This window comes from Natator depressus, chromosome 11, assembly GCF_965152275.1.
Source record: "Natator depressus isolate rNatDep1 chromosome 11, rNatDep2.hap1, whole genome shotgun sequence".
In the NCBI taxonomy this organism is placed as follows: Eukaryota; Metazoa; Chordata; order Testudines; family Cheloniidae; genus Natator; species Natator depressus.
In genome coordinates this window covers 47394170-47421775 of record NC_134244.1, presented here as the reverse complement: position 1 = coordinate 47421775, position 27606 = coordinate 47394170, and the positions used below count along the sequence as shown (strand labels likewise).

Genomic DNA, 27606 nt, shown 5'->3' with positions numbered 1-27606 from the left:
ATCAGTGGTGCACTGAGCCACATGCTGCCCCAAGCTACGGAAATGTCCCTCTTGAATCATATGAGCGAAGGGGTTGCCATCAGCTGTAGAACTGAATTCTGAGGAGTTATTACTAGAGCCCAACACTAATTGAAATACATTAAGCTTATTGAGGGGAGAGAAGTTTCCTCTCAGGTACCTTGAGAAAGGGAAATTTGCAGAGTCAGGATGAAGTTTGTAACTGTGTGTGTCAAAATGTGATATTGTCAAATAGCTTGAGTTGGAGGAAGACACTAGAAACAAGGATGTAGGGATAGTAGTGTACGGAGGCAAGATTTTTCCCTTTGAGTATACATGGGGGAAAAAAAAAAAAAATCAGCTGTATTTAGCCATCTCACATAATATAGGATGAAGCCTCCTCAGTCCCGGATAGGCCACCTTTCAGGAAAGTCCTGGGTACTGAAGGAGAGTAGGTTGGTAATTCAAAAGATGAGACACTACCCTTTGATTCACTATTCTGCCAACACAGCAGAAATAGCTTCTTCATTAGAAAGTCTTATGATGTAAAAGGCTCTGGCCCCTTGCAGCAATTAGCTTAGTCTTTGTTCTGGCCAAGTTACAGTTTAGCCATTTTTTTCCACTTGCAATTGCAATTAGATATTTTTAACTGCTTGTTTCAAACTGTAGTGTGCTGAACATGCTTAAAAGCAGGCATGTCCTGTGCACTTAAGTGGAGGATGTATTTTAGTCCTGGTGAAACATACAAGTTTGTGTCGCATATTTTTGACCTTTTCTAAATAAAGCATAAGGTATTGATAAGTGGCACAGTGCACTACTATGTTAGCTTCTTAGTACGTCCAAATTTAAATCTTAATAGTATTACCATTCCAATTTATGCAAATTAAATCCACCCATTTTGTTTGACTGGCTACCTGAACCCGACAGTGCTGTGTAAGTTCAGGTGGTACATGCAATACGCCTGTGAGACAAATGGGAAGTTCATGAACACATGGGTCACTCAAGCTTTTAAAAAGAACTCAACTTTGCAAACTCTTAAATTTTATTAAGAAAATTTAAGTTAAAAAGTTTAAAAGGCTGTTATGAAAATTTAGAATGGGACTCCAAGATGAACTTTATGTAAACAGAGAAGTATTAAACAGCATCCAAATTAAAATTTAAAACATTCATTTTAAAATTGATAGCCCAAGAAAAATCCGTTATTTTACTAGAATACATAGTGTTCATCCTACAGAAAAAAAAACTTACCATCTTTCCAGAAAAGATTAAGAAACATTGTTACATTATTGGGAAACAGTGAACTGAGTTATCATTTATACATTCTCACTTTACTGGAAAGTATAATTAACACAATTCCATAACGTATAGCAAATCAGTACTGACTTTTTTCCTGAAGTCATGCAATCACTAGAGAACAAAGAGCACGAGACCACTTGTATTTACACTGATTAGTTTAAGATTAACATCTTAAAACGCTGTGTACATTGCCATCATTTAAAGTGCAAACAATGTCTGCTGAATTCTCCTCTCAGAAGGCATATCTGGTGTGAAGGGAAGCTGAAATACTGCTATGAGTGGTTATACAACTAACCAGGAAGCTGGCAGTTTATTTGTAGCCCTAACTGTGTTTTAGTGTAATACTTTCCATTGCTTGCTACCAGCCAAACATGTATTCCATAGCTTTAGATACAATACTTTCATCTTTCCTTGGGGTTTGTCTGTCAGAAACCACCTAGAACAAAAAAAAAAAACACTTGGTCAGCCAGCATGCATTCATTCTATTTACACACCCCAGCTCTTAGAATTACTATGACTGTAAAAATGGGCATCTCAACACAAATTCAACTTCTTGGAATGGACAGATGAGGTAAGAAACTGGCTTTCTAAAAAAGTCACTCTGAAAGCTTTTTGACAGATGGATAGGCTATGTCGGCAAGTTTGAAAAAACTGCCTTGACAAGTGGGAAAGGAGCAAACTACAGGTAGAGATGAAAAATGAGTTAAGTCTAGAACAATGTGCTGATGTCCCCACTACTCAGCACAGAAAGTACAAATATGCATTCAGCGTTTCTTTTGCAGTTTACTTTGAGAAAGTCAAGAAGAATACAAATTCCTTTTTTGGAAATCTGCTTAAGTATTTGGTAACCTTTCTCGCTCTCTACCTTCTCAAAATACCTGATAGTCACTAGTGGAAGCTTTATATGCTGTTGCAAGAGGTCTCATTGTAGAAATCCTTGGAGTACTTGCAGGCTGCATCGGTGGCGTGTTTTTTGTCGGTGGCGTGAAGACTGAAGACATGGAGGATGCAGAGCCTCTGTCAAAACTTTCCATCACACTCTTGAAAGAGGGGGGGAAAATAGGCTATTTAAATTTTAATAAATTGGAAGCAAATACTAGGTGCATATCAGTTTAATTCCAGTTACTGCAGTAACTGGATTTGATTTGACAAAAAGTAATATCCCAGTAGCTCAAGATGCACCAGGACTCTAATAAAGTTTCCACTATGTATTCAATGAAGAGTATGTAAGATATTTACACAGTATAGCAGACACAGAACTACCAGTACATGTTCTATGATGAACATTAGCGCACAGAGCAGCAGTAAGAAAAATGCTTATTTAAAAGAACTGTATGATGCTAGTATAAGCTAGTGGTGAACTAATGATTTACTAGTCTTCAAGATAATGTCATGACCAAATTTGAAAACAGTACAGACAACATGATTTTAGTGATTTATAAATAAACTAAAAGCAAGTCTCAACAAGTTTGTAGTGGTCCAACCTTGGGCGTTAAATACCTAAATTTTTGGATTCAAACCTGGGTAGTGTTACCTCAACCCTTCATCCTTCCATGAATCTACTGCCAAACAATCCCGGGTTATCTGTAGAGTTAGTGATCCGATGGCTTTTTCCAGAACAAAGATTTATATTTTGTCTTTCAAAAGTTCCCCGCCCCCCCTTTTATTTTTTGATTCTGCAACACAAGACAAGCTTCTTGACAGCCAGCCCATTAGAGCTGGGGCAAGAATAGGTCTCAGTCCTGTTTACAGGATTTTCCGAGCTGAATCGTTTGTTTGCTTACTCCCATTCAATTGTATTTCCCCAGTCCTACTTTATCCCTGCTCATCCCTCACACTCTTTAGTCTGGTACGTAGCTTAACCTCTTCCCTTTAGATGTTTTACAGCCACACTTGAACTGCATTACAGCTGACAGCATAGTCAGCACAAGCAAATATATAGATGAGACTGCCAAGATGACCAGAGTGCTGCAGGAATTGGTGTTTTAAACGAACAGGTAGGCATGCTTTCCTCTTAGTGTAGAGGAGACAATTACCAAGTGTTGTCACTGTACTGATTTGGATGGGGAGCTATATACTTGCCAAAGTCTATAAGCTAGCCAAAGACTCAAAGTAATAGCAAAAAAATTTCTATACACATCAGAAGCAGGAAGCCTGATAAACAACCAGTGGAGCCACTGGATGATCGAGATTCTAAAGGAGCACTTAAGGATGATAAGGCCATCACAGAGAAACTAAATGAATTCTTTGTATCAGTCTTCGCAGCTGAGGATATAAGGGAGATTCCCAAACCTGAGCCATTCTCTTTAGGTGACAAATCTGAGGAACTGTCCCAGATTGAGGTATCATTAGAGGAGGTTTTGGAACAAACTGATAAACTAAACAGTAATCAGTCACCAGGACCAGATGGTATTCACCCAAGAGTTCTGAAGGAACTCAAATGTGAAATTGCAGAACTACTAACTGTAGTAGTTAGTAACTAGCAAAGTGTTAATCTTAGTGAATCAAATTCCAACTTAGGTAAATGCATTCTACCCAGCTACATTTCCCCTGCAGTTTTAGATGAACCAGCATACTCCCTTCACAGCCTTAAGTGTGGTGCAGCACTGCTGTACACCATTATAGTTTCCAGGTTAAGTCCTCAGATAACAAAGGACTCTACTACTGCAAACTACTGATGTATGCCACCTGATTTAACATATGAACCCTTCCCCACCCCCCATCCCCATCCATGTACATGCTTCTGGAAGAGGAAAAGCAAGGGACAGACCAAAACAAAGATACCTTATAAATTAATTTGTTACTCCACACAGAATGGATGGCTAACTTACTTTATCTATACAAGGCTTGACTCCGATCATGATAGATTCACCAAAAATCCTTCCGTCTTTGCTTAAGGCTTTCCGGGCTTGCAGTTTGGACTGATACCGAATATGCATCCAGTTTCCTGTATTGGACATCTGTCTCGGTTTTGGTTGGAAGTAGTGAAATTTAGTATTTGAAGAATGAACAACTTAGCATATGTTTTAGGAGATAAGTCAACATAAGACTTACCACATGCTTTAATATGTTTCCATACTGTGCAAACTGTAGTAGAATATATGAAGCAGATGCTTGAGGAAACCTGAAAGCAACAGACAAGATACTCAAAATGCTGATCAGTGAGAGACTATTATAGAACACACTAAATATTCTATAATGTTTTGCTGAAATATATCCTTGGCAGAGTTCCCAAAAGTGCAAGATCAGCTGAACTGTTCATTAAGCACTGATTCTGAAACAGTATTTAAGATACCAGAATGTCCTAGATCTTATTGGCTCACCATCATCTACACTCTTGCATGAAGATAATGATATGCAGATTCCCCATGGAAGCCACTTTACTATTTAGCAGATGTATTCACTTGCTGTCTCCTGGCTTTGAGAATCGAGTCCTGTGATTGCTAGTACCCCAACACAATGTCCTATTGCTGCTTCTTGCACTCCCCACTCTCACCCACTTCCTAAGAAGCAAGTTAAATTTCAGTGTACTGTAGTCTAGAAAATTAAAGGAATTAAAACTCATGCATTTTTTCAGTGATGTATAGATTGTACATCTCCATGTACTGGTACTCAAACAGAATAGCCAAGCATAAGGACTTTGCCATCAGATTTTAGAAAAATGCTGCAGATCACGCACCCAAATACAGTTACCCAGGTGTCATCAAGATGATCTTCTGAGGTTAAGGAATCCCCCTGAGTGTAGAAAGGATCCAGCTGAGCAGGAGACAGTGTAGTCTTTCTAGGCTGTCCAATACTTGCAGGACTAAATACACCTATGGCTGTTAAATTGAAATAGGATTGGTTTCAATGAATTGCTACTGTAACTAAGCTAGTCAGAGTAGTGTAGAAAGCTAGGCACCTAAGAGTATAAATTTGATATGAAGATTATTTTAGTAGGAAAAATTAGCTGATTTATTTTCATAAACACAGTAAAACATTAATTCACACTTCAGACTAGTGAAATTTGCAAACATGTTGCTAAGCTCTGTGACTGAGCTACTTACCACACCTTTGTCTGCTGCTGCTAAAAATGGGGCCAAATTCTGATCCTACAACTACTCTGCAGAGCCTATTATGGGAACAAAGAGCCCAACAAAAAGCTTTACAAGAAGCCGCTGGGTTCATACAAGGAAATGAGGAGGCTTTAGAATGGTGGCACCATCTGTCATCCTCCATAGCATTCCTTAAGAACAGCCACCTCTGCCTCTGTGTTCAATACAGCATGGAGAAGTTCTACTGCAAGGAGCAGATGAACAACTGCAGCTCCTTGTTCTTGTTCTAGCTGCAGTACTCTAACAAACAAGGCAGTACTTTCCTGCTCACATTTATCAGCTGCAAGCGGAAAGAATGCTACTTATTTGCAAGGCAATTTACAAAAAAAGTGAAAGCTCAGACAGAGTTGGCCCTCTACCATGCTAACAAAAGTATAGCAAGCAGTTTGACAGGATGTCTACCTGTTCCAGGGGTTGCTGGCATAGCTCCAACCAATGGACTCTGCGTTACAGAAAAGCTGGGCTGCATTAAAATACAGAAAAGTAACAAGTCATAGTTGCAGGTACAGTCTTTTCATAGTCAGGAAAGACCAGTTTTAGCCCACTTGATAAAAATCAGGAGAAAAGGTTAAATTTTTGTCCCAATACCAATTTAAAGCAAACAAACATTCTTCTGCTTGCAGTTAGTGAAACAATTGTGCAAACCCAATAACTGGATCCTGACATGCAATAAAGTTACTGAACATTTTGCTTCGGCATTTGTTTAAATTCATATAACCTAGTAATTCCTTGTATATCCAAATAACCCTCAATTGGTAGATAAAGAGCTTACTTCACTGTTTATCCTTGTGGAATAAAGTGCAATTGCCTATGGGTCTTCTGACTAAAAGTACCCAGCTCCTATTCTTTTACACAGTGAACTCCTCTAGTAACTATTTCACATTGGGGAAACATTATGAACAGCATACTGCTTATAAATTTGTTCAGAAGGCTGTTGCCATCTAGACAGCAACTGATCATCATACAATAGGGACATCTACCCACACCACAGATTTAGGGACCTCTGAACTACTGAAGTAGTCAGCTTTCCTATAAAGTCAGCAATGTTTTGCCAAGAATGAATAAGTATTTTGCATCTATACCCAAAGACCTTTCATTATTTTGAAGAGTAAACATAACTTACCACAACGGCTTAATAAATATTCACAAAGAACATATCAAATGAAAAGCCTCACTTGTGTCTATCAGTTTTTTAAGTTAGTTATGTCCCCTTCCCCTCACTCAGTTGTAAGCTTTGGCAACATCTGCGGTATACCAACACTTCTCAGTTGCATTACCTACCCTTGAACGACTTTTACCCTATGCTAGCTATTCTCTTCTTTCCCCCTTCCAAACTGAAACAGAGTATTCAGAAGGTTAGGTCTCTTAAAAGGAAATTTCAGTGTTTTAAGTAAGGGCTTCAACAATGCCCTTTCAACATTAAAGCAGCATGTTTTTTCTTAAATATAAAATACGATTAAGAAAACAGAAGTACTTTTAAATTTAACAGGAGCTATTAACTATAGTGACAGAACTAGTACGCATTCTATGAAGTCTCCAGCCCTTCAGTCTACATTAGTGGCTTCTCCCCTTCATAAAATAACTAAATTTTCAGTTTATAAGATCCTTATGCCAGAAAACATGCCTATGTTCTATGCGTGACCAAGTACACAATCAACAGAGTAAGTCAGTTCTCTTTAGCAATAGAAGAGAATTTTCCAGTGAAAGTATTTGCTCTCTTATCATTATGGACCAAGAGGCTGACTGACAGGTTACTGAATTGACCCTGAAATCTTACTTCTGGCCTGTTAGCATCAGAAACTGAAAGTTTAACCAGGCATTTCACTCAATAGAATTTAATTGAAAAGCATGAAGATGACTTGCTATTGCTGGCAGTGCCCCCAATGCTTTGACAAAATACTGCCATCTCATTTACGCTAACTTTTTGTTGCATTATTGATACCCCCCCAAAAAAACAAACCTTAAAATATTTTGTCTTCCTGTATTTTAAGTCTTAATTAAGCTGTGACAAACATGTAAAGATATGTAATTTCTGGTCTGACTTGACTGTGTTTTGTTTCAAGAGAAATTCCTTGTTTTTATATTTTACCCTCCAAAGTCATATGGAGGAAGAGGGAAAAAATGAAAGGAGATACATGCTAATGTTGCAGTGCTTGTTTGTCAGACTAACCAGCTGGCAACCAGACTAAAGTGAAAATTGAGTTAAGTTAAGATTCAGGAGCTGAAGCCCCTCACTAACCAGAGCATGAGAGGCATTCAACACTGAAATAAAAATTGTATGAATCAAATGCCTGCACCCAACCTGGGAAGTAAAGACATTCACTACCTAGATTAACTCAAATTTCAGTTTAGCTTTGCAACTAACCTTTAAGGTTACCACTTACTGGTTTTCTTGAGGTTAGAGGTGTAGATCCAAGTCCTGGACTAGATAATTCATCATATATACTTCTAACAGGGGGAGCACCACTTTTATCCTTATGTGTAGGAACTACTGGTTGTGGAGGAGATCCACCTGCAATGGAAAGGAGCAAGCAGAAAGCCTATCATTTCCATGTACTCCACCAGATTAATTTTGAAACTCTAGCCTTTTGACATTCAAACAGTTAGCAATCATCTGATCATAGACTGCCTAGTTAGTTTTCTAATTGTCCCCCCAAGAACACCTAATTTCTATAAACTAAGAACAGACTGTTTAACCACTTTGTTGGACAGTTTTCAGTGCACTTGTTTCAGAATCGGATATATCAAAGGGCCAGATTTTGATACCATCACTCACTCCGAGTAGCACTTTAATTCCTTCAGTTGTCCCTATTGAAGTAAATGGGACATTTTACAGAGGAAGGTACTACTCAACATGAGGAAGGGTATCAGAACCCAGTCCCTAATAATTACACAATGCTCTTCCAGTGAAGTAGTTGGCAATGATTTGCTGCTTATAACATTTAAAGTTATACAGAACACAGCATGAAAAAATACTGTATGGCACAACACTATAGCAATAGGGGAATAGATCCGGTATCTTCAAAGATTATATGATGCGAGTTTTGATTACAATCCACTCGATGGAAGTGAAGTTACTTTAAATTTAGCATTTTGGTTTGCCTTTCTGTGGATGCTGTCAGAGTGTGGTCCATGTAGTTTGTCAGAAAAATAGTATTAATATACAAGTTTTAGTATTAAGCTTGTAATACAAACATCCTGACCCTAATTTGTCACATGGTTTCACTGTTGATGCTTGGACAACTAGATGCCTAATGTATCTGGACATAGTACAATAGCAGGATTTGAGGACTGTTTGCACTTAGATTACCATAGTATGAGTTACAACAGGATAATACACATTTCTTAAAAAAAAGTCATAAAAAAAGGTAGGTAGTGAACTACACTACCTAAAGACATAAGACTACTCTCTAGGATCAGTTTACAACAATTGCACTGATTTTTGCAATGTCAAAGTTAGAGGGACTTCTAAACCCATCTAACCCAAATCAATTTAGATGTCCCTTTTCATTTTCTTCTGATTTCTAATGTTATTTAACAATTGTTTTTCCACAGTTACCTCTTGCTGTTTTATGGCCGAGTAACAATGTAGTATTCGCAACAGTCATTTTATGTTAACCAACTTCACCACAGCATGAAACAGATTTCATGAAAGCTTAACCAACAACAATAAAGGGCCACTGGAGATTAAGACATCTATATGAGTAATCATCAAGGATTTTGAAACATTAAGGTGTGCATGCAGTTAAATTCTCTCTTCTCTCCAATTTGTAATATTTGTGTCATGTCAAATTAGATTGTAAGCTCTTCGGGGCAAAGACTAACTGCCTATGAATTTATACAGCATTAACCAAAACAGGGCCACAAATCTGACTGGAACCTCTGGGTGCCACCATAACACAAGGATATTTAGTAAGAGTAGCTCAAGAAATTAAACAGATTTAAAGAACCTTGATGCACCCAAGAGAACACTTACATGGGCGTGCTCAAGGCAATAGTTGTGCGTGTGGAACTGAGTAAGTCAATAATGTCTAAATTAAAAGTTCTATGGCTATCCAATTCAAATGTATTTCTCAATCCTGCACTACAAGACTCCCTATATAGAAATGAATTATTTGTGAGCCGCAGAAAGCGGGGGTATATCTACATGGCAATTGAGAGTTTTGATGGGGATACATCCCTCAAGATTTAGGCAGAAGCCCTACTTTCACGGTCTAGCGGGGTGTCAAATCTGTGGTAATTTATTCTCTGTTGCAGTAACTCCTAATTTCAGAGGAGGAAGTCAAACCTATCTTGTTATTCTAAATTTGTGTTGGTAGAGTTTGTATTTTTAAAAAAATCAGGAGCCCCGAGTCCTTAATGGACAATGCAGCATAAACCTCTGCAATTTCTATTTATGAACACTTAAAAAAAGCTAATCAATTTGTTTAATAGCTGAAAGTAACAGCACATTTCAGTCCAAAGTGATATTTAGACAAGTTATACTGAAATATTGACAATAGCTCAAAGGGGACAGAACATGTCAGTACTGCATTCTGCACCTTTAACCCCCTCCTCCATAATGGAACCTTTGCCCAGTGGCACTAGTGTACTACTCACACTATACCCACAGTTGATTCAGTGAAACAAATACTTCCTACTTCATCTGGGACCTTGAATACATTGATTTAGAGATGTAGAAGTTGGTAAATGTGTCTAAGGAAGGGAGAAAAGCTGACATAGTATTGCATTCTTCTGGGTAATGCAACCACTCACCCAGTTATCAGGATGGAGAACAGAATCACACAATTTTCCCAGTAGCCAGGAAAAGTAGATATATGTTACTACAGGCCTATGTAATCAAACATTTTCCCATATAGGCCCAATTTAACTTGACAGCCTTCACCTAATGTAGCTAATAGGCACCTCACAAAACAAACCGTCAGAGAGACCCCTGACATATCCTGAAAAGGATTTTTAATTCTTCCCCAACAACAGTTATATCTACGTACAATTTCTCAGGCAGATTTAATAGTACTGTCTTCCTTAAAAATACTGTATTTTAAAATCAAGAGTTTCCAAAAGCTTCATTTTATTCACAATTTCCCAACAAGCAGAGCAGCTACTTTTACCAGCAATCTACCTGTGGGGAAACCAAACTCCCTTTAGTATAGATTGAATTAGGGATGTAAATATCATTTAAAACATTAACAATATAATTGTTAAACCAATTAACGAAGGCCACTCCAGACGGCACAGAGCAGGGTGCTGTTCAGTCCAGCCTGATTTAGGCAGCAGAACTACCTTTTTGACTCAATGATGGTGCCATCTGTAAGTAAGCCTGCTTAAGGTCTTGATCACACATGCCTGGTCTACAATTAAAATTTAGGTTAACATAGCTATGGTGCTTGGTGTTGTGAAAAATCCACCTCCAATGCTGACCATCATAGTTACCTAACCTCTAGTGATGGAGATACTTCCATCGATCTAGCTCAGGGGTCTCAAACTCAAATGACCACAAGGGCCACATGAGGATTAGTGCATTGGCCCAAGGGCTGCAACACTGACACCCCCTCCTTGCTGCCCCCGGCCCCACCCCCACTCTACCCTTCCATGAGGCCCCGCCCGACCTCTTCCAATCCCTTCCCCGCCCCCATTCTAACCCCTTCCCCGAAGTCCCCACCCCAACTCTGCCCCCTCCCTGCCCCCAGGGGGTGCAGGAGGGGTGCAGGGTGTGGCAGGGGCTCAGGGCAGGGAGTTGAGGTGCAGGAGGTGTGCAGGGTGCGGCAGGGGGCTCGGGCAGGGAGTTGAGATGCAGGAGGGGTGAGGTAGGGGGTCAGGGTGCAGTGTGCGGCAGGGGGCTGGGATTGGGGTGCAGGAGGGTGAGAGGTGCAGGCTCCGGCCCAGCGCCACTTACCTACAGCGGCTCCGGGGTGGCAGCGTTGCTCACTGGGGCCAAGGCAGCACTTTAGCATTGCCAGTGTAGACTAGTGCATAGCCTCACTTAAAGAGTAGGGGACAAGGTGAACTAATTGACAGTTGAAGATTCTAGTAAATCAAAATGCTCTAGAACCAACACTGTATGTATATGTTTACCTGTGTACCACACCATCAATCCACATGGCTGTGTACAATGTATATTAAACAAGATAAATATATGGTTCCCTCCCTGAAGATTTTACACTCTAAACTGACTAAACAAATTTACAGAAATTAAGAAGTGGGGGTGGGGGGGGGGGAAGAAGAGCATCCACTCATTAAACCTCCTCCCTCAGAGGAAAGATGCTCAGCCATATAAGCCTCTCCCTTAAACAAAAGTATCATATATTAACACCTTCCACAACTCTTCCCCCACCTTCAAAAAAAACCAAACAACCCTCATTAAATGCTTGTGTAAATAAACCCTTACTCTTTTCCTTTCTGAAAGTTAAGCCAATTCCATTTCTTCATCCTCTTATAAGATTCTTGCTACTCTACCTAGTTCAGCATTGAAAACTCCTACGCCTAGAAAGAAGTCAGATGTTCATCAAATCAGTTATTGGAGGTACCCTATGACCAGGAAAGCAAATTTGGTCATACTTTGCTAGAGCTATTTATGCCAGCACTATACTATTTCATATAGAAGTTTTTTTCTCAAGTTACTTCCACTTTACCAATTACGTTAATTAGTACTTTAAAATGTTTGACCATTTATGACCAGTCAACTGACCAATTATTTTTGACAAGTCAAATGCCCGACCTTAGATTGATCTTATACCAGCAGAAACTCACATTGTACCTCTGGAGGAAATTTTGTTAGATTGAAACGGTCATACTTAAATCACCATGAAACTTGTTTAAGACTTATTTGCAATAAATGGTTATTCAAACTCAACTGACTATGTTTGAGGCCATCTTTAGCAACTACAGTTTGGAAAACGATAGACTCAAATTTGTAACAAAAATCACTGGATTGGTAAATCAAAGCTAGCCTCTTTTTAAATAAAAAAAAGACACAGCTGCTTCTACAAAAGGCTTCATAGTAAAATTATTCACCTGCAAGTAAAGGAGACCTCATTTCCATCACACCAACAGAAGGGCCACTTAAAGAGCGAGGTTGTGGAGTCATTGGAGCTGGTAAATCGCCCATTAAAAATCCAGGTAGGAACTGAGCACCAGCTCCTGGCTTTGGAGAGGTTGGGGAACCAAGAGTCATTGGTTCAGCTCCTGTATTAGTAAAAGAAAGTTGAAGAATTCAGAAAAATTAGTGATTCAGCATACCGCAGTTCCTAAGGATAAAGAATCTGTCTGAAGGAAAGCTACAAGGAAGTTCAAATTAGTGCTGTGAAATTGATATGAAAGGACTTTTCTCATTACGGATTTACTTTTATAATCAGAAACAATACCAGCTAAACCTGCATTTTCCGTGACCACAGCAGCTGTGCTATTTCTTATCACTGTAAAGAAACAAGCACCAACTTTACTTTTCCTCCTCGGTTCATTCTGCAGCCCAGAGCGCTCCCACCGTAGGGATGGAACCAGGAACTTCCAGGTCCCCATGCCAGCTCCGTCACTGGCTGCCCCGCTGCGTCGCCCGGCGAGGTCACGCCCCCGCCCGAGTCCCCCAGCTGCCCAAGCGGCAGTCGCTGAGGGCCGGATGTTTCAAGGTAACGAAGCCCTTAACTCCCACGGACCGTTAACGGTCTGGCTCCGCGCTGCTGTAGCTTTTGTGCGTCGCTTTCATGACACGACGTGCTGAGCGCGGTTACTAGCACCGTCAGGACAGGAGGGAAGCGCCCCTCAGCGCTGGGATCCCGCAGCCCTGGCGGGACCTGCCCCAGGCCCGCCGCGCAACAGCAGCGGCTCTCCCACCGGCAGCGCTAAAAGCCGGGACACGGGAAAGCCAGCGCGGCCATGCGATACGGTCACGGGCCAGGTGGAGAGCGCGGCCGGAGCCGCACAGGGCGGAGAGGCAAGGCCGCTGACACGCAGGTCCCATCCGCCCTGACCAGGCCTCCCCCACGAGCTCCGGGGGCTGGCAGTGGAGGCTTCCCCAGCCGCGACTTGCCCCGCACCACTGGCCTCAGCAACAGCCGGAGCCACCCCCAAGCCCTGCTTACCGGCCAGCGGCAGCTCCATGGCGAAGGCGGCCATCACGCTGGGGGCCCGGAACCGCGGGAAGCAACAGCAATAGCCCCCCGCGGCGATCACTTTCAAATGGAGCGGAAATTCGGCCCGCCGTGGGGCGCGCTGGGGTGCGTCACTTCCTGCCTTGCCCAGCAGCCATCTCTGGGGAGCGTGACTTCGGGGCAGGAAGAGGCGTGGTTACGCTGACGGTAGCGCGGTCAGTCAGCGACTCGCCCCTGACCACGCCCCCCTCCCCACCTCAGGCTCCTCCCCTGCACGGACCAGGTTCCCTCGGGCGCGTTACCCCGGCAGGATGACCCCTCCCCCCGAGATGGTCACACCCAGCTCGCCCCCATCACCCCTCTCACGCTGTGACACACCCAACAACCACCACATGGCCACCCTGAGACTGTAACACACCCCGCAACCTACCCTCACCTCCCTGACACACACCCAGCAACCCTCATCACCCCGTGAGACTGTAACACACCCAGTAACATCCCCATTGCCCGTGTGAGACTGAAATACACCCAGCACCCCCGTGAGACAAACACACACAGCAACACCCCAATCATCACCTGTGAGACTGACCCATCAACCTCCCCTCACCCCCATGAGTATGTAACACACCCAGCTACCCCCATCACCCTCTGTGACATTGTAACACACCCAACAACCCCCCATCACTCCTGTGAGACTGTAACACACTTGACTACACCCATCATCCCCTGACTGTAACACACCCAGCAAACCCCAGGAACCTCTGTGACACTGTAACACACCGAGCAACTGCTGTCCCCTCCCCTGAGATGGTAACCTCCAGCAACCCACAGAAGACTAACACACACACAGCAACCCCCATCACCCCACACTCAATGAGACTGTAACACACACACACAGAGCAATCTCCTGCATCCTCTGTGAGACTGTAACAGACACACAGAAACCCGCATGACCTCATACCCCTGTGAGACTAACACACACAGAGTAATCCCCACCCTCTTGTAACACACACAGCAAACTCGATTGTGAGACTCTAACACACATACAGCAACCTCTCTCCCTAATACGCTGGGAGACTGTAACACACACACAATCGCATCCCATGAGACTGTAACGCACACACAGCAACATACTCCAGATCCCAAGAAACTGTAACACACAACCACTCCAGGCCTAGGGCTTGACTGGCCTGGCCATTTATTTTCTTTTTCTGGATTTGCCAGTTGTCTAGAAAAATAATTTAATCTGCCAGGTTGTTTTTGTATGGGGATCTAAAGATTTCCATTCGTATCACAATACACTAGGATAGCTAATATTAAAAGTTTCTGTGTCCAGCTAAAGATGCTGCATTGTTCCCAATTCCACAGTTTAAGCGGTAACATATCAAAACTGTTGAAAATACAGCAGCTGTCTGCCCACCAACACACAAGTACACCGCACATGTGTGCGAGAGAGGGTCTGAGTTATGCAAGAGAGAGATGAGATGTGTGAGGCATATTAAATAATGGAAGATCAGGGCGATGGTGCCAGTGATCCTACTACATCCCCGGAAAAAAAACAGCTTGCATCAGAAACTGCACATTCAATGAAAACTGGCTAAACAAAACAGACTACAAAGACTGGCTGGTAAAACGTGCTGATAAAGCAAATGCCTGTTTGTTATCAATGATGTTCTCAATCTTATCTATATGTGTTACTAGATACTGTAAGTGACTTGAAGGGGGAGTTGCGAAGTTGCCTTGTGGTTGGGATTACATCTAGGTTTACCCTTCTGCCCCCACACAAGGTAACCCTACCTACACCCCCTCTCCCAGGAGACTAACATCCACAACAGCCTCTCCCACACCCAAGACTAACATGCACAGCAAACTGCCACCCCCGGAAACTGTAACACACACAGCACCACATACACCGCGAGTAAGGGGGCCAACCCTCCAGGATTGTCCTGGAGTCTCCAGGAATTAACAGATATAGACCCAGATCTTGCAAGTGAGTCCACTCTTGAACCCATGTGAAGCGGCACTGACTTCAGTGGAACTCCACATGGGCCCAGGATTCCACTCACGTAGATCTGCTTGCAGAATCAGGACCATGGACTTTTAGGACAAAATAAATCCTACTGAGCCTTGAGAACATTGCTGACATTACTGATAATATGCTTGAGATACGCTTTCTGGTTTAGCTTTTGATAAAAGCTCCTACTTAGATTAGTTTGCCAAAAACATACATATATGAGACACTAATACAATGGTCACCATTTAAAAATATCAATACCTACTGCTTAATATAATTAAATATACTGTGACATTTCCTAAACCCATTGTAGGAAATACTGCAAGTCAAGTTACTGGTGCCCAAAGGCATGTTATATACTTATAACAAACCTCTTAGCTCTCCCTCATTTTTACATACACATTTATACTTGACCCACCCAAATCCTGTGTTATTTCATTTCTACTGCAAATTAAGAAATCAGAAATGTTGAATCATGAAACCAACAATAGTGCCTGTGGTAAAGAAATTAATCTTTTAATGCTTTTCACACCTATTTATTCTTGAATTTCTCCCTTTGAGTTGTTTGTCAATTATGAGAGCAGGCAGGATAATGATGAGATAAAGAACTTTAAAGAAAAGATTACTAATTGTTCGACCATCCTGCCTCTTTTAGGTATCTCAGCTTCAACCTTCTGTTTTTGGTACTGCTTCTTTATGTCATCTCCATCTTCAGTTTTAAAGCAGTTTATATTACTGGTTTGAATGGATGTAAATGAGGGCAATATTTTGTCCTTGTTCTGTAAGAAAGTGTACACAACATTGTGGGTTTTAAGTCTGTAACCATATTCTGGGGCTTACAGAGAGTGGACAGCTTCAGGGGAGTGCACATTGGAACAGCACCCTTTGAAAAAGTAAACTCTTTTTTTGAGCAGGCCTAACTATACTGTGTGTTGCAGGAGATAAAGAGGAAGAGGTAAGTTTCCCCCTCCTGTTTTGGAGACTAGTATCACTGAAAGCTCCAGCAGGAAGCACTTTCTTTATTCTTAAGGAGGCTTGTGGCTGGCCCCTGAACAGGATGCAAGGGAAGAGAAGGCTCCTTACTGTCTGGCTAACCCACAGAATTCAGTAAAAATCTGTTTGCCTTGCAAGATCAACTTAAGAACAAAACAGAGGCATTTTGTTATAAGAACAGTTTATTATCTAGATTTTACAACCAGCTAGAATGGATAAAGATTGGACTTGGTATTAAAGTAGATGGGGGAAACTTTATTATCTGAGCCTGCATTTTATTTTATTTTTCTATTGCTACTTCCACAGACAGTTCAATGAAAACCTACCATTCTCTTCTATCTGATATTTCAAACAAACCAGAACTTGTTTGATCGTTTTCTCACCACTCTGGGGGAAAAATGTGTCCTTGGGCCAAATCATCTCTGAAGTCAGTGGAAGAATATCAGGGGAAAAGCTAGTCTCTTAGCAACTTGATGTCTGGACCAACAAGTGTAACAGTCCATTGAGACTAAAAAGCTGAAGAATTAACTGTGTGGGAAATGAATTTACCCTCCCCTCATACATAGATCTTTAAATTCAGAAACAACAGTTTAAGGTATGCTATGTCAGCACATTTGTTACAGTATAACCACACAGATAGTTGCATGCATTTCTCTCATTTTATCATTTGTGATCATTTATGCTTCCATTTGCCTTTTTACTGCACTCTTGGTACTTGTGAAGCTGCTCCATGAAGCCAGGATTCGGACAGATTGCAGGTCTTGCATTTTTCACCCAAGAAAATGCTCTAGCAAAATTGAGTCCTTCTGAATTAATTAGAAAACCAATGATGATTGCGGCAGCACGAGAAACTCCTGCATTACAGTGAACCAGCACCACTCTTTCCTTCAAGAGAAAATGAAGCACATTAGTCATTTGAGATACCGTATTACTATCTATTATACAGGCAGTGACAGATTTCATATAAACATTTCCTACTGTTTATTTTGGTTTATTAAAAGCACTTTGTCTAGCTCTAAGCAATTGTATAAATATCAATAGCTACAAACAAGGATAAAGTGCCCTAAACAAAAAACTTTACGGACCAAAGCTGCTTCACAACAGCCAAGTAATAACATAAGTAGCCTCTTTTGAAGGTAAGAATCTCCCATTCTATACAAAGATCCTGAAATCAATTACACTTAAATCCCTCAAGCCATTCCTCTTCACTCCCTAAAATAGATTCCTTGCAGCTTGCCCTGAAAGTTAAGAAATCCAGGCTCTGTCAGATCAATGGTGTTGGGGAGAGCAAGTCCCAGAGTCAAGGCTCCCACAGGGAGAATGCCCTGCCACCAGCCCCATCCCTTTTAAACTAAGGGGCTGCCAATTTCAACGTGAGTCTGATTTGTAGTGTGGAGAGGAACTTATCTATGTTTTGTAATCAGGCTAAAGACAAGGAAATGTGGCAAATTGTGATTGCAAAAACAGAGGCAAGTGTTTGAAAATCCTGCAGGTCCAGTCCCACATTCCTTGCACACTCAACAGTCATTCATCATTATTAATTGTATTATTGTCGTGCCTCGGAGCCCCAGTTTTGGACCAGGACACGGTTGTGCTAAGTACTGTACAAACTGTGAGGACTCTGGGTAGGCAGGATCAGGCTCATGAATAGCTCTGTCAAAACAGACCTTAAAGAAACATATGTAATGAATAGAAATAAATTTGCTATCTACTCTATTTTGTACTTTGATTAGGCATACATGACTAGAGATAGACCTGAGGTGCAAAATTCTGACCCTGATCCAGATCTGAACTTCCCTCAGGTTCACAGGGGTTCATTCTGGGAGTGACGTTCAGGCTTGTCTCTAATTAAATAATAAATAATACTTCTTTTAAAACAGCCTGAACCTTGTCTGAACAACATTTTTGAACGTCCTGAACAACTTTTTAAAGATGTTGCTGTTCTGATAAAAATAATGGAGATTACTTAACAATTAAAAAGGAAGCCACCATCTAGAAAAATCACAGGAAATACTTTTTATCTTTGAAACTGATGGGAAACCTAAAGACTATCAAAGTTGTTGTAAAGCAAGAAAAATTAGTATTTACCTTACACAAACTTTGTGATGCCTGCAGCTTAGTCTGTGACCTGGCAAGAGGTCCAGTCATATGAAATATCTCATTTCCATTGAGAAAAATCACTAGCACCATTTGCTGAATGAAGATACTGAAACTGTGACAGACCTCTTAAAAGTATATATATATTCTTAATCTATATTCTAAATACCCGAAGGCCTGGTTTGACAGCCCCTAATGTGTAATAAGTCAATGGAAGTTTCACTGGGGAAATAAGAACTTGTAAATGGCAAGGTTCCCATCCAGAAATTATTATTATTATAGTATCACCTAAGGGTCCCAATCAAGATTAGGACCTTATTGTGCTAGATGCTGTACACACAGAGTAAAATTATGTTTCAAAGAGCATACAAAACAGATCAAATGTGGGAGAAAGGAATAATTATCCCCTCTGTACAGGTGGTGAACTGAGACCAGAGAGATTAAGTGACTTGCCCAAGCTTACACAGCAAGCCTATGGAACAGCTGGGAATGTAATCTAAATCTCCTGAGTCCCAGTCTACGGCCTTAACTCCAAGACCATTCTTCCTCCCAACAAAATGCACATCCTCTTTACATTGTCTGCAGTCTTGATTAACTTTTTCATATTCAGAGGAGTTCACTTCCTGGTCATGCACTGTAGCAGTGTGGCAAGCAGCTATTTTTAAAAGATATACATTTAAACGCACTGTGGGAATGTCAATGGCAAAACATATATAAGATTGCTCTTTAAGAAAGATTTTATGAGATTTTAAAACCTCTATTTATTTTATTGCTAATGAAACAGTTGTTTTCTGTTCCAGTGTGCCCAGTCACAATTCAAATTAAACACTAAAAACCAATAGGCCACATTCTGGTCTCTGTTACACCACTGTAAATTAGGAGTAATCTTACTGATTTAGTGGAGTTATTCCAGATCTACACCAGCGTAACTGAGATCACTATCTAACACAAGGCTTTGAGGAAGTTATCAGGAATTAAGTTGGTAAAAATAAACAAACAATGAAAAAGGGGTAAAAATATAAACCAAAAATAGAAACAAAAAAATCAGATAAATTTTTGCTAAATCACTGTAATTTCTTTAGAGTCTGCATTTAACTGATGCATCATTGAAGGGATTCAGTTTCTTCTTCTTTGTGCTAATACTCTATTGTATTAGGTCACGTTGCTATGCAGTTTCCTTTTCATGAGAGCTATGCTGCATACTGCAACAAATCAGATGGCTACATGCCTGGACTAGAACCAAGAACTACTAAATATGAACAAACATATGCAAAATCAATAACTCGCATTTCATGATGGGCCACCTTATTCTTCCTTGCTATAACTCTACAGCTTGTTTGAACTTGGCACATTAGTCTTATTAATTTTGCATTCAACAGGAATGCAGCATAAATGTGAAAAACAGAACGATTCAGATCTGCAATCTGAACTGGTTTATAAGGGTATAATCCCATGTTCCTTTCAGCCCAGTTCTCTCCTAACCCAGAATAACCTATGTAAGAGACTGGAAACACTGCAATTTTCACTGCTGAATTTCCTTGGAATTTTTCAACTAGGAAAGCACGGATTGCTCCTTTCAGGAGCAGCTATGGTTCCACATGTATCTTCGGGCCAGGCAGCTGGAGGAGGTGGCCTTACTGGGGATGAGAAGCTGGGACGAAGGCATAGGGACGCTACATGGCTTATGATAGATCCCTGGAGAACTACCATGTCTGGGGGTGGGTCCTCTCATATGACAGATAAGGCAATTTTCTGAAATATCTTTGGGAGATCTTACTCAATTAAGTTTGCATAGCTTTGGAGTCCATTGTATTATAAATACAAAGTTTATGGACTCTTGTGGGATTGTATGTAACTTCTCTAGGGGGAGACATGGTCAGGGTAAACCCTGGAAGTACAATTGTAAATATGTGGCAGACAAGAACAAACTTTTGGGACAAAGAAAGTTAAAAGGGGTTTCCTAGGTAACCTCTAAGGGGAGGTTTATGCAAATGTATCCACTCCAGTTATACATGAACACAGCCCTTTGAAGCGTCTCCCTGAAGTGCTTTGTCCTGAAACTGTGACAGACCTGATCACCTGTTACATGAGGACAAGATCAAGGCCCAAACTGTATAAAGGAGAGAATCAATGATTTATTGGTGTGCTTGTTCTGAGCTAAGAGTTGCTATGAACTGCAACAACAGAAAAATCCCTTGGTAAGATCTGAAGGATTACATGGATGGTACCTGCCAGAGCCCTTGTTACAGCTGGGATTTTATCTGGAGTGTTTATTGGCATTCATGTAGATTCTTTTCCTGTTTTTAATATATTTTCTCGGTAATGCTTTCACCTTTAGAATAAACATGCTTACCTAGAAAGGGCCATGTGGTAACTTCTAACTGTGAGCAATTACACTGTTTATAGCCTCTGAGGAGAAAGCAAAGCAGGCCTGTTTAGGCAAACTGGCTTGCTGGGGAACTCACCATGTAGGCAGGAAACTGTGCTGTCTGGAAAAACTCTGGTCAGGAGGGAGAGAAAAATGGATTCCTACCCAAGAGAAGTAACAGCCAGGAGCCTTTACTAGATGCCCTTGCTGGATTGCAAAGGGGAAATACAGGTACAGTTGCACTGAATTGTGACTCACTACCTTTTTCTTGCGGGGAACGTACCTCCCCAATGCAACAATGTGGAGAGATCTTCACGAGGAAACCATGGCTGAAATCTCCTCCCCAAGACCCCTGGAGGACAGGACTGATCTGGGCTAATAAATTTAAAGTTATACATAGTAGTTATTAAATAAAAATATCACACAAAGACATTTAAATTAAGTCCTATCACACTTTAATCAAAGGATGGACTTCACATGGGTCACCTAATGTGCTTTTGAAAGTCTGCTCACTTACTTCAGTGCCTAGTTGGGAGTTGAGCTCTTGAAAAATCTGCCCCAGCTATGGATGCTGAAGTCTCTTGATAATCTGATCCCATTTGAACCAAGAACACAATAGACCTCAGTGGTTGTTAGTTTGGGACACTCAGTCCTTTCTTACTAGCTGTCAGTGAATTTATGAACAGTGCAGTGTTTGTTTATATTCTCTAATCCAGAAATTCTTAACCTTTTCCCAGTGTCTACTGAATTTTAACACAGAGTTCCTCATGGTCCACATTCCCTTTCATTAAGGCTCCCATTAATCTCCTCTCCCGCAGGTGACCAAACAATAATTCCTTAGCAATTACAGCAATTGCTTATTTAGAAAAGAAATAATAGGAGAGTTTCTAACATATTTTAGCTATCTCTCAGTTGTGTTTTGCTGCTAAAAATAGGAGGATCCAGCACCATGTGACCAGCCAGCTCTCTGCAGACTACCAGCAAGTGCTCCATGGACCACAGTTTGTTCTAATCCAGTGGTCTCCAACCTTTTTACGCCCAAGATCACTTTTTGAATCTAAGGGCAACTCATGATCTACCCCGCCCCGTCCCCAAAACCTTGCCCTGCTCACTCCATCCGCCCATCTCTCCGTCGCTCGCTCTCCCCCATCCTCATTCACTTTCATCAGGCCTGGGCAGGGGTTGGTGTTTGTGAGGGGGGGCAGGCTCTGGGCTGGGGCTGAGGGGTTCACAGTGTGAGAAGGGGATCTGAGCTGAGCCTGGGGCAAGGGGTTGGGGTGCAGGAGGGGGTTTGGGGTGCAGGAGGGGGCATGGAGTGCTGGCTCCGGAAGGGGGCTCAGGAATGGGGGTTAGCGTACAGCCTCCCGCTGGGCAGCACTTATCTCCGGTGGCTCCCGGTCGGCGGTGGGCACAGCAAGGTTAAGACAGGCTCCCTGCCTACCCCGGCCCCACACCGCTCCTGGAAGGGGCCAACAAGCCCCTGCGGCGAGGAGAGCAGGGGGCACGTGGCTCCACACGCCGCCCCTCTCTGCAAGCACTGCCCCACAGCTTTCCCAGCCAATGGGAGCTGCGGGGGCAGTGCTTGCAGGCAGGAGCAGCGCATCGAGGGAGACCCCCGCCACCCTCCCCGCCCCCGGGGCCACAGAGCTGCAGTGGCCACTTCTGGGAGCAGTGTGGGGCTGGGGTAGCCTTAGTGCTTGCCACACTGAGCTGCCACCGGAGATCACAATCAATTGGGAGATCCTCTAGGATCATCCAGTCGATCACGATTGACCGGTTGGTGACCACTGTTCTAATCTAATCAAAACCTAATCTCCTGGCAGTCTAGCACACATAAACATCTTGCAGTATAGAAATATTAGTATTGCCATGAAAGGCTTTATAAGAATACCTCTGATTATAGAGAAGTAACTGGAAAATTAACTTCTGAAGTGGAGCAGTGACACTAAGCTGGCAAGTCTCATTTAAGAATGAAATGGAAATCGTAACTGGAAACCTGAAGGAGGTCATTAAGTGACACCCCGTTTCAGGTAACTTGTAAATGATATGTCAGAAAGAAAGAACACTATGTGACACAAAAGTGGATGGGGCAATGTTACCTTCCTTTATCCTAAGCTATGTAAATAATGAACATGATAGATCTGGTGGAATAATCCAGAACCAGGTTTGACTGGCAAGGCATTTTCTCTTCTTGCACTGTTAAAGTCAATGGCCTGTATGAAATATAGTAATTCAACATGTAACAGTTAGAGAGGACTTTGATTATCTGTAGAGCCTACCATGCTTTTTAATAGTTCTGGCATGAGATGCAAAATCTTTTTTTTTCCCCTCTCTACCCTGACATTCCTTTTTCTACAAGAATTCAGGCAAATCAACCTAAAACAGATCAAAATTCTGTTCCCAGACTTGCTTCGTAGATCTCAGTTCTGATTTCCTGGTCTCACATTCTGTAGAAATGAGATCAGTTCAGTACATGTACACAGAACAGAATATCAGAAATGAAAGCTGCCATGCAGCCCTGAGAGTTTTGTCCTATTTCCTACTTTTGTTCTTTTACAGGAATTTTGACATGCAGTTAGACACTGATTCAGTAAAGCAGTTAAACAAAAGCTTATGTCTATCCCTGTTCAGTAAATATTTGCTGAATAGGAATGGTTTGCAGTTACTAACGTGTGCTCTAACTATTTTTATGTTGAATTCATAGTTTAGTGTGTTTCACCTTTAAGGGAGGGTTCAAGGGACAGTAGCAGGCTGAAGTATCCCTGACAACTGGAAGAAGCCAGCAAAACCCTACCGATTTCCAGGGGCACTGCCAAACTCCCTGCTTCTTCTCTGGTATGTCAAAACACTGCCTCCCTCATGGATGAATTCTGGAAACTCTACAATGGGAAGCTTATAGAGCTTTCTTTTTTTCCCCTGCAGGTTTTACTCCTGGAAGAGGGATCTGGACCTATGTTAAGACTTGCTTATCAAAAAGTCATTTATTGCTCTAGATCAAATTAAGAAATACTGCACCAAAAAAAAAAATCTAGTAGATAGAGTGATCAAATATTGTTTACTATTAAGAAAAGCATGATTGATGGTTGTTGGGTTTTTTTTAACCAAAGGAAACTGTTTTAAGTTATTGCCACATACCCAGGATAACTAATACTATGAAATATTGATTTACCAGCATCTTGGCTTGCTCAATAAACTCAAAACATTCTGGGAAATACGATGTGATGTCAGTCTCAGGGAGATCCAGTATAGAAACGTTCTTGTATATAAAGTCATTGGGGAAGGCATTTTCAACTCCATATGCCACATTTAGGACATGAGTAACCTAAGCCAAAAAAAGGTAGTTTATGAAGACAACAAGCAAAATGGACAAGAACAAAAATAGCATTATCCATTAAGCGGACATCAGTTGGAACATCAAATAGTAGTACTCAATTTTATTCAGACATTCTGTCTGTGTTTCTGACTTGACTATCTTCTTGAATCCACTTAAGATTTTATCAAGTGTTAAAATGTATAAAGTGGCATTTCAGTTTTCTTCAGTCCATCTTAACAAAAGAAGAATTACGCATTAGGGTAATGATGATGTTTCAAGTAGATAACTTCTGAAAATGAACCTTTGAGAAGTTGTTGTTGCTACAGGTTAAAGTCTGCATCTTAGGTTATCTATTTCCTTTCATAAAGGAGGCAACCAAAATCCTTTGCAAACTACTTATAGGAATCCCCTCACTTATCACTGAAACATAGCCACCTCTGGGGTGGAATGAACCTACTATTTAATAGTGCATAGCCACAGTATGTAACAGATAATTAAATAATATGAAGAATTCCATATCCAATAAACTACTAAGGGAATTTTTAGGCTGGTAGAATCTGAATAACCAAATTGAATTTAGCAAGACTGACACCTTGTAGAAAGGAGCCATGGGATCTTGAATGACTATGATTAGGCAAAAACATCCCAGCTGAATGTGGAGAGGGGCCCAAATTAAATTAAGGCTGTGAGGGTCTTCTGCTCCCTGGGTGCGCTGACAGGTGCTCTACCAGACCTTTGCCTGCTAGCAATATTAGGCACTCTGGGGAAAGATCTGGCCAATAGGCCTTCACCCTCATGCTGAATCATATAATGGAAGAGCTACTGCTTCCCCTCACAGGGATGAAGAGAGAATATCTGTTCGGCAGGGGATGAAGAGAGAATATCTGTTGCCTCACCCTAACTACACCAGCTAGCGTAAGGGTTTTAAACAAAAGAGGGGGATAGCAGAGCACAGGAGAAGAATAGAAAAAAAAATTAGAGGAATAAGAGTATAAATGTATTGGGTGCTCCAAATATATTAGCCAGCCCTACAGCTGAGGAGGCAACACCTCCATCAGCAAACTGTCCCCTAGATTTATGCTGGGACATTGGAGAACCGGTTAACAGTGCACTTATTGAGTCACCAGCATTGCTTACTGGAGCATGGGGCCTCATGGTGCAGCAGGTACAGACTAGGCAGGACAGGGAAAAGGTGGCCTTATGCCATTTTTGCACTGTCTGAATTCTGGCCTGGCTGGAGACTACTCTAAGTTATGGCAAGGTGGCAGAAGGCTATCCATACAGTCCCTATACTGCCAGGGTATTGCCCTGCAGCAGGGGAATCCCCCCTGGAGTACATTCACTCTCATTAGACCACCCGAGACCTAGAAAGGGACCAAAGTTGGGGAAAGACTCAGGACCATATGTGTCCCATCCCTTCCCCACCCCCCACTTGAATATCTCCCATATGAACAGTGAGCAGGCTCATTGACCCTGCTTAGTATCTGAGGACTGATGAAAACACAGTTTGAGATGCATATAATCTGTTCTATAATAAATCAAACTTTAAACAAACAGCTAACCTTGACATTTCATGTTTCTTGTGAAACCCACAAACACCCATCACGATTGTGTGCATGGATCAGATGCAAGCTTTTGAGTAGCAACCTCATTAAACTAGATATAACATTTTTAAAGGGAAAAGTCAGAAAACTGACATTCTCTAATGATTAAAAAAGCATTCTCACTAGCAAGTGTTAAATATAAGACAGTCTATAGTCATTGTTAGGCAGTTTGTTACCCCATATTTTTTCATTGTCTCCAGATCCTGAGCAGCATCTTGTGAGCCTGTAAAGAGAAGGGACTCATTATCACACTATTTTCATAGAGCTGTCAAAAACATAAACAGACAAACCAAATATCCTACTTAATTTTAAAACAAGTTAGTTATTTGTTTCCCCCTGGGGAAAATGAGTTATTTTAATAATGCAATCTAAATATGATTACACTGTGAATAGTGACTTCTCATCCGAGTTTAATAAATCCAACTTCCCATCTGCTTAACCGGATAAAACAACATGAGCAGAAACACAAGAGGGCAAGCATGAAGAAAGTCATATTTCAGTGTGAATGCAAAGATAGCAATCTCTTGGAACCTGATCCTGAATGGTCCTGAGCACTCTATGGAACATGTGCATCGGCGTCAACTCCAACTGACTTTCGTGGGAGCTAAGCACCCCTGGCTGGTGCTCAGGACCGTGCAGGAGCAGGCATTTAACAGGGATGCAAATTTAAATTCAAACAGGCACTCACCTAGCAGCAACCAGGGCTTAATAACGCCAACCTGCAGGTCCAAGCTAAGGTCCTGAACGTAACCACAACCAAACCCATCACTTGGCTCTGCTTCTTCCACCACCTGCATTCGGGCATCTTTCCATGTCTCTGTAATCCTCTTCCCCGTTAAAGTTGTTACCCTTGTGCATTGCTTCTTAAGATTTTTCCTGGAGAAGTTTCTGATTTCCTGAGTAAGTGAGTGCATTACATGAGCAGGCAACTTCCAGCTAGCAAGTAACGCAGGCAAACCTAGCAGCCTGTGATTCTTCTCAGTGACGCCAATCTCCTTCTCTCTAGCCTATGGCACGGTCTGCACCGAACGCGCAGGCTCCTTGCGGCTTGGAATGGGCAGGCAGACGAGAAGGCTACCACCTTAAGCCTCAGTTTTCTAAAAAGGCTGTGCAAGACAGCTTTTGATTGGGCATACAAAAGCGTTCCCCTATTGGTTTACAATCTCTTCTTCCTGTTAGCTAGCTGTCAATCCGTAGCACTCAGGGCACCAATGAAAAATAGCTCTGTGCAATTATTATGTTTTCATCTGACCACGCTGGTTACTTGTCTGTATTCTAGTTGCTTTTGGTTAGTTGACTGTGTCCACTGCTACAGAAGTGTTATTTGTAAAATAAAAGGAGTACTTGTGGCACCTTGGAGACTAACCAATTTATTTGAGCATAAGCTTTTGTGAGCTACAGCTCACTTCATCTGATGAAGTGAGCTGTAGCTCAGGAAGCTTATGCTCAAATAAATTGGTTAGTCTCTAAGGTGCCACAAGTACTCCTTTTATTTTTGTGAATACAGACTAACACGGCTGTTACTCTGAAATTTGTAAAATAGTTGGGGAAGCTGTCAATTTGGATTGTGATTTATAATGTTTTAATTTAAAATATTTTCAGATTAAGTCAGGGCTTGTCAACATTCCAAGTCCACAGGCCTGGAGACTGAACGCCGCTATTTTCCTGTGTTACAGAAAGGTGGGCAACAAAGCTGATTGGGAAGTGATTTCTTTCTCCGTGAAAAATGTTGATAAGTGTAGG

General features: G+C 41.6%; 2 protein-coding genes across 2 annotated transcripts; both read right to left on the bottom strand.

Moving 5' to 3' along the window:
• Positions 1-1064: 1064 nt before the first annotated feature.
• Positions 1065-13599, bottom strand: NUP35 (nucleoporin 35). The gene is made up of 9 exons (XM_074967732.1): positions 13466-13599; positions 12402-12572; positions 7772-7899; positions 5790-5850; positions 4973-5114; positions 4348-4417; positions 4125-4253; positions 2172-2333; positions 1065-1729 (listed from the first exon to the last, which is right to left on the bottom strand). Exons 1-9 carry the CDS (start codon positions 13497-13499, stop codon positions 1652-1654), a joined length of 975 nt encoding a protein of 324 aa, XP_074823833.1. The 5' UTR covers positions 13500-13599; the 3' UTR covers positions 1065-1651.
• A 3092-nt stretch (positions 13600-16691) lies between these two features.
• On the bottom strand, positions 16692-26974 carry DUSP19 (dual specificity phosphatase 19). The gene is made up of 4 exons (XM_074967731.1): positions 26552-26974; positions 26040-26086; positions 24116-24268; positions 16692-17366 (listed from the first exon to the last, which is right to left on the bottom strand). Exons 1-4 carry the CDS (start codon positions 26775-26777, stop codon positions 17145-17147), a joined length of 648 nt encoding a protein of 215 aa, XP_074823832.1. The 5' UTR covers positions 26778-26974; the 3' UTR covers positions 16692-17144.
• Positions 26975-27606: the final 632 nt, after the last annotated feature.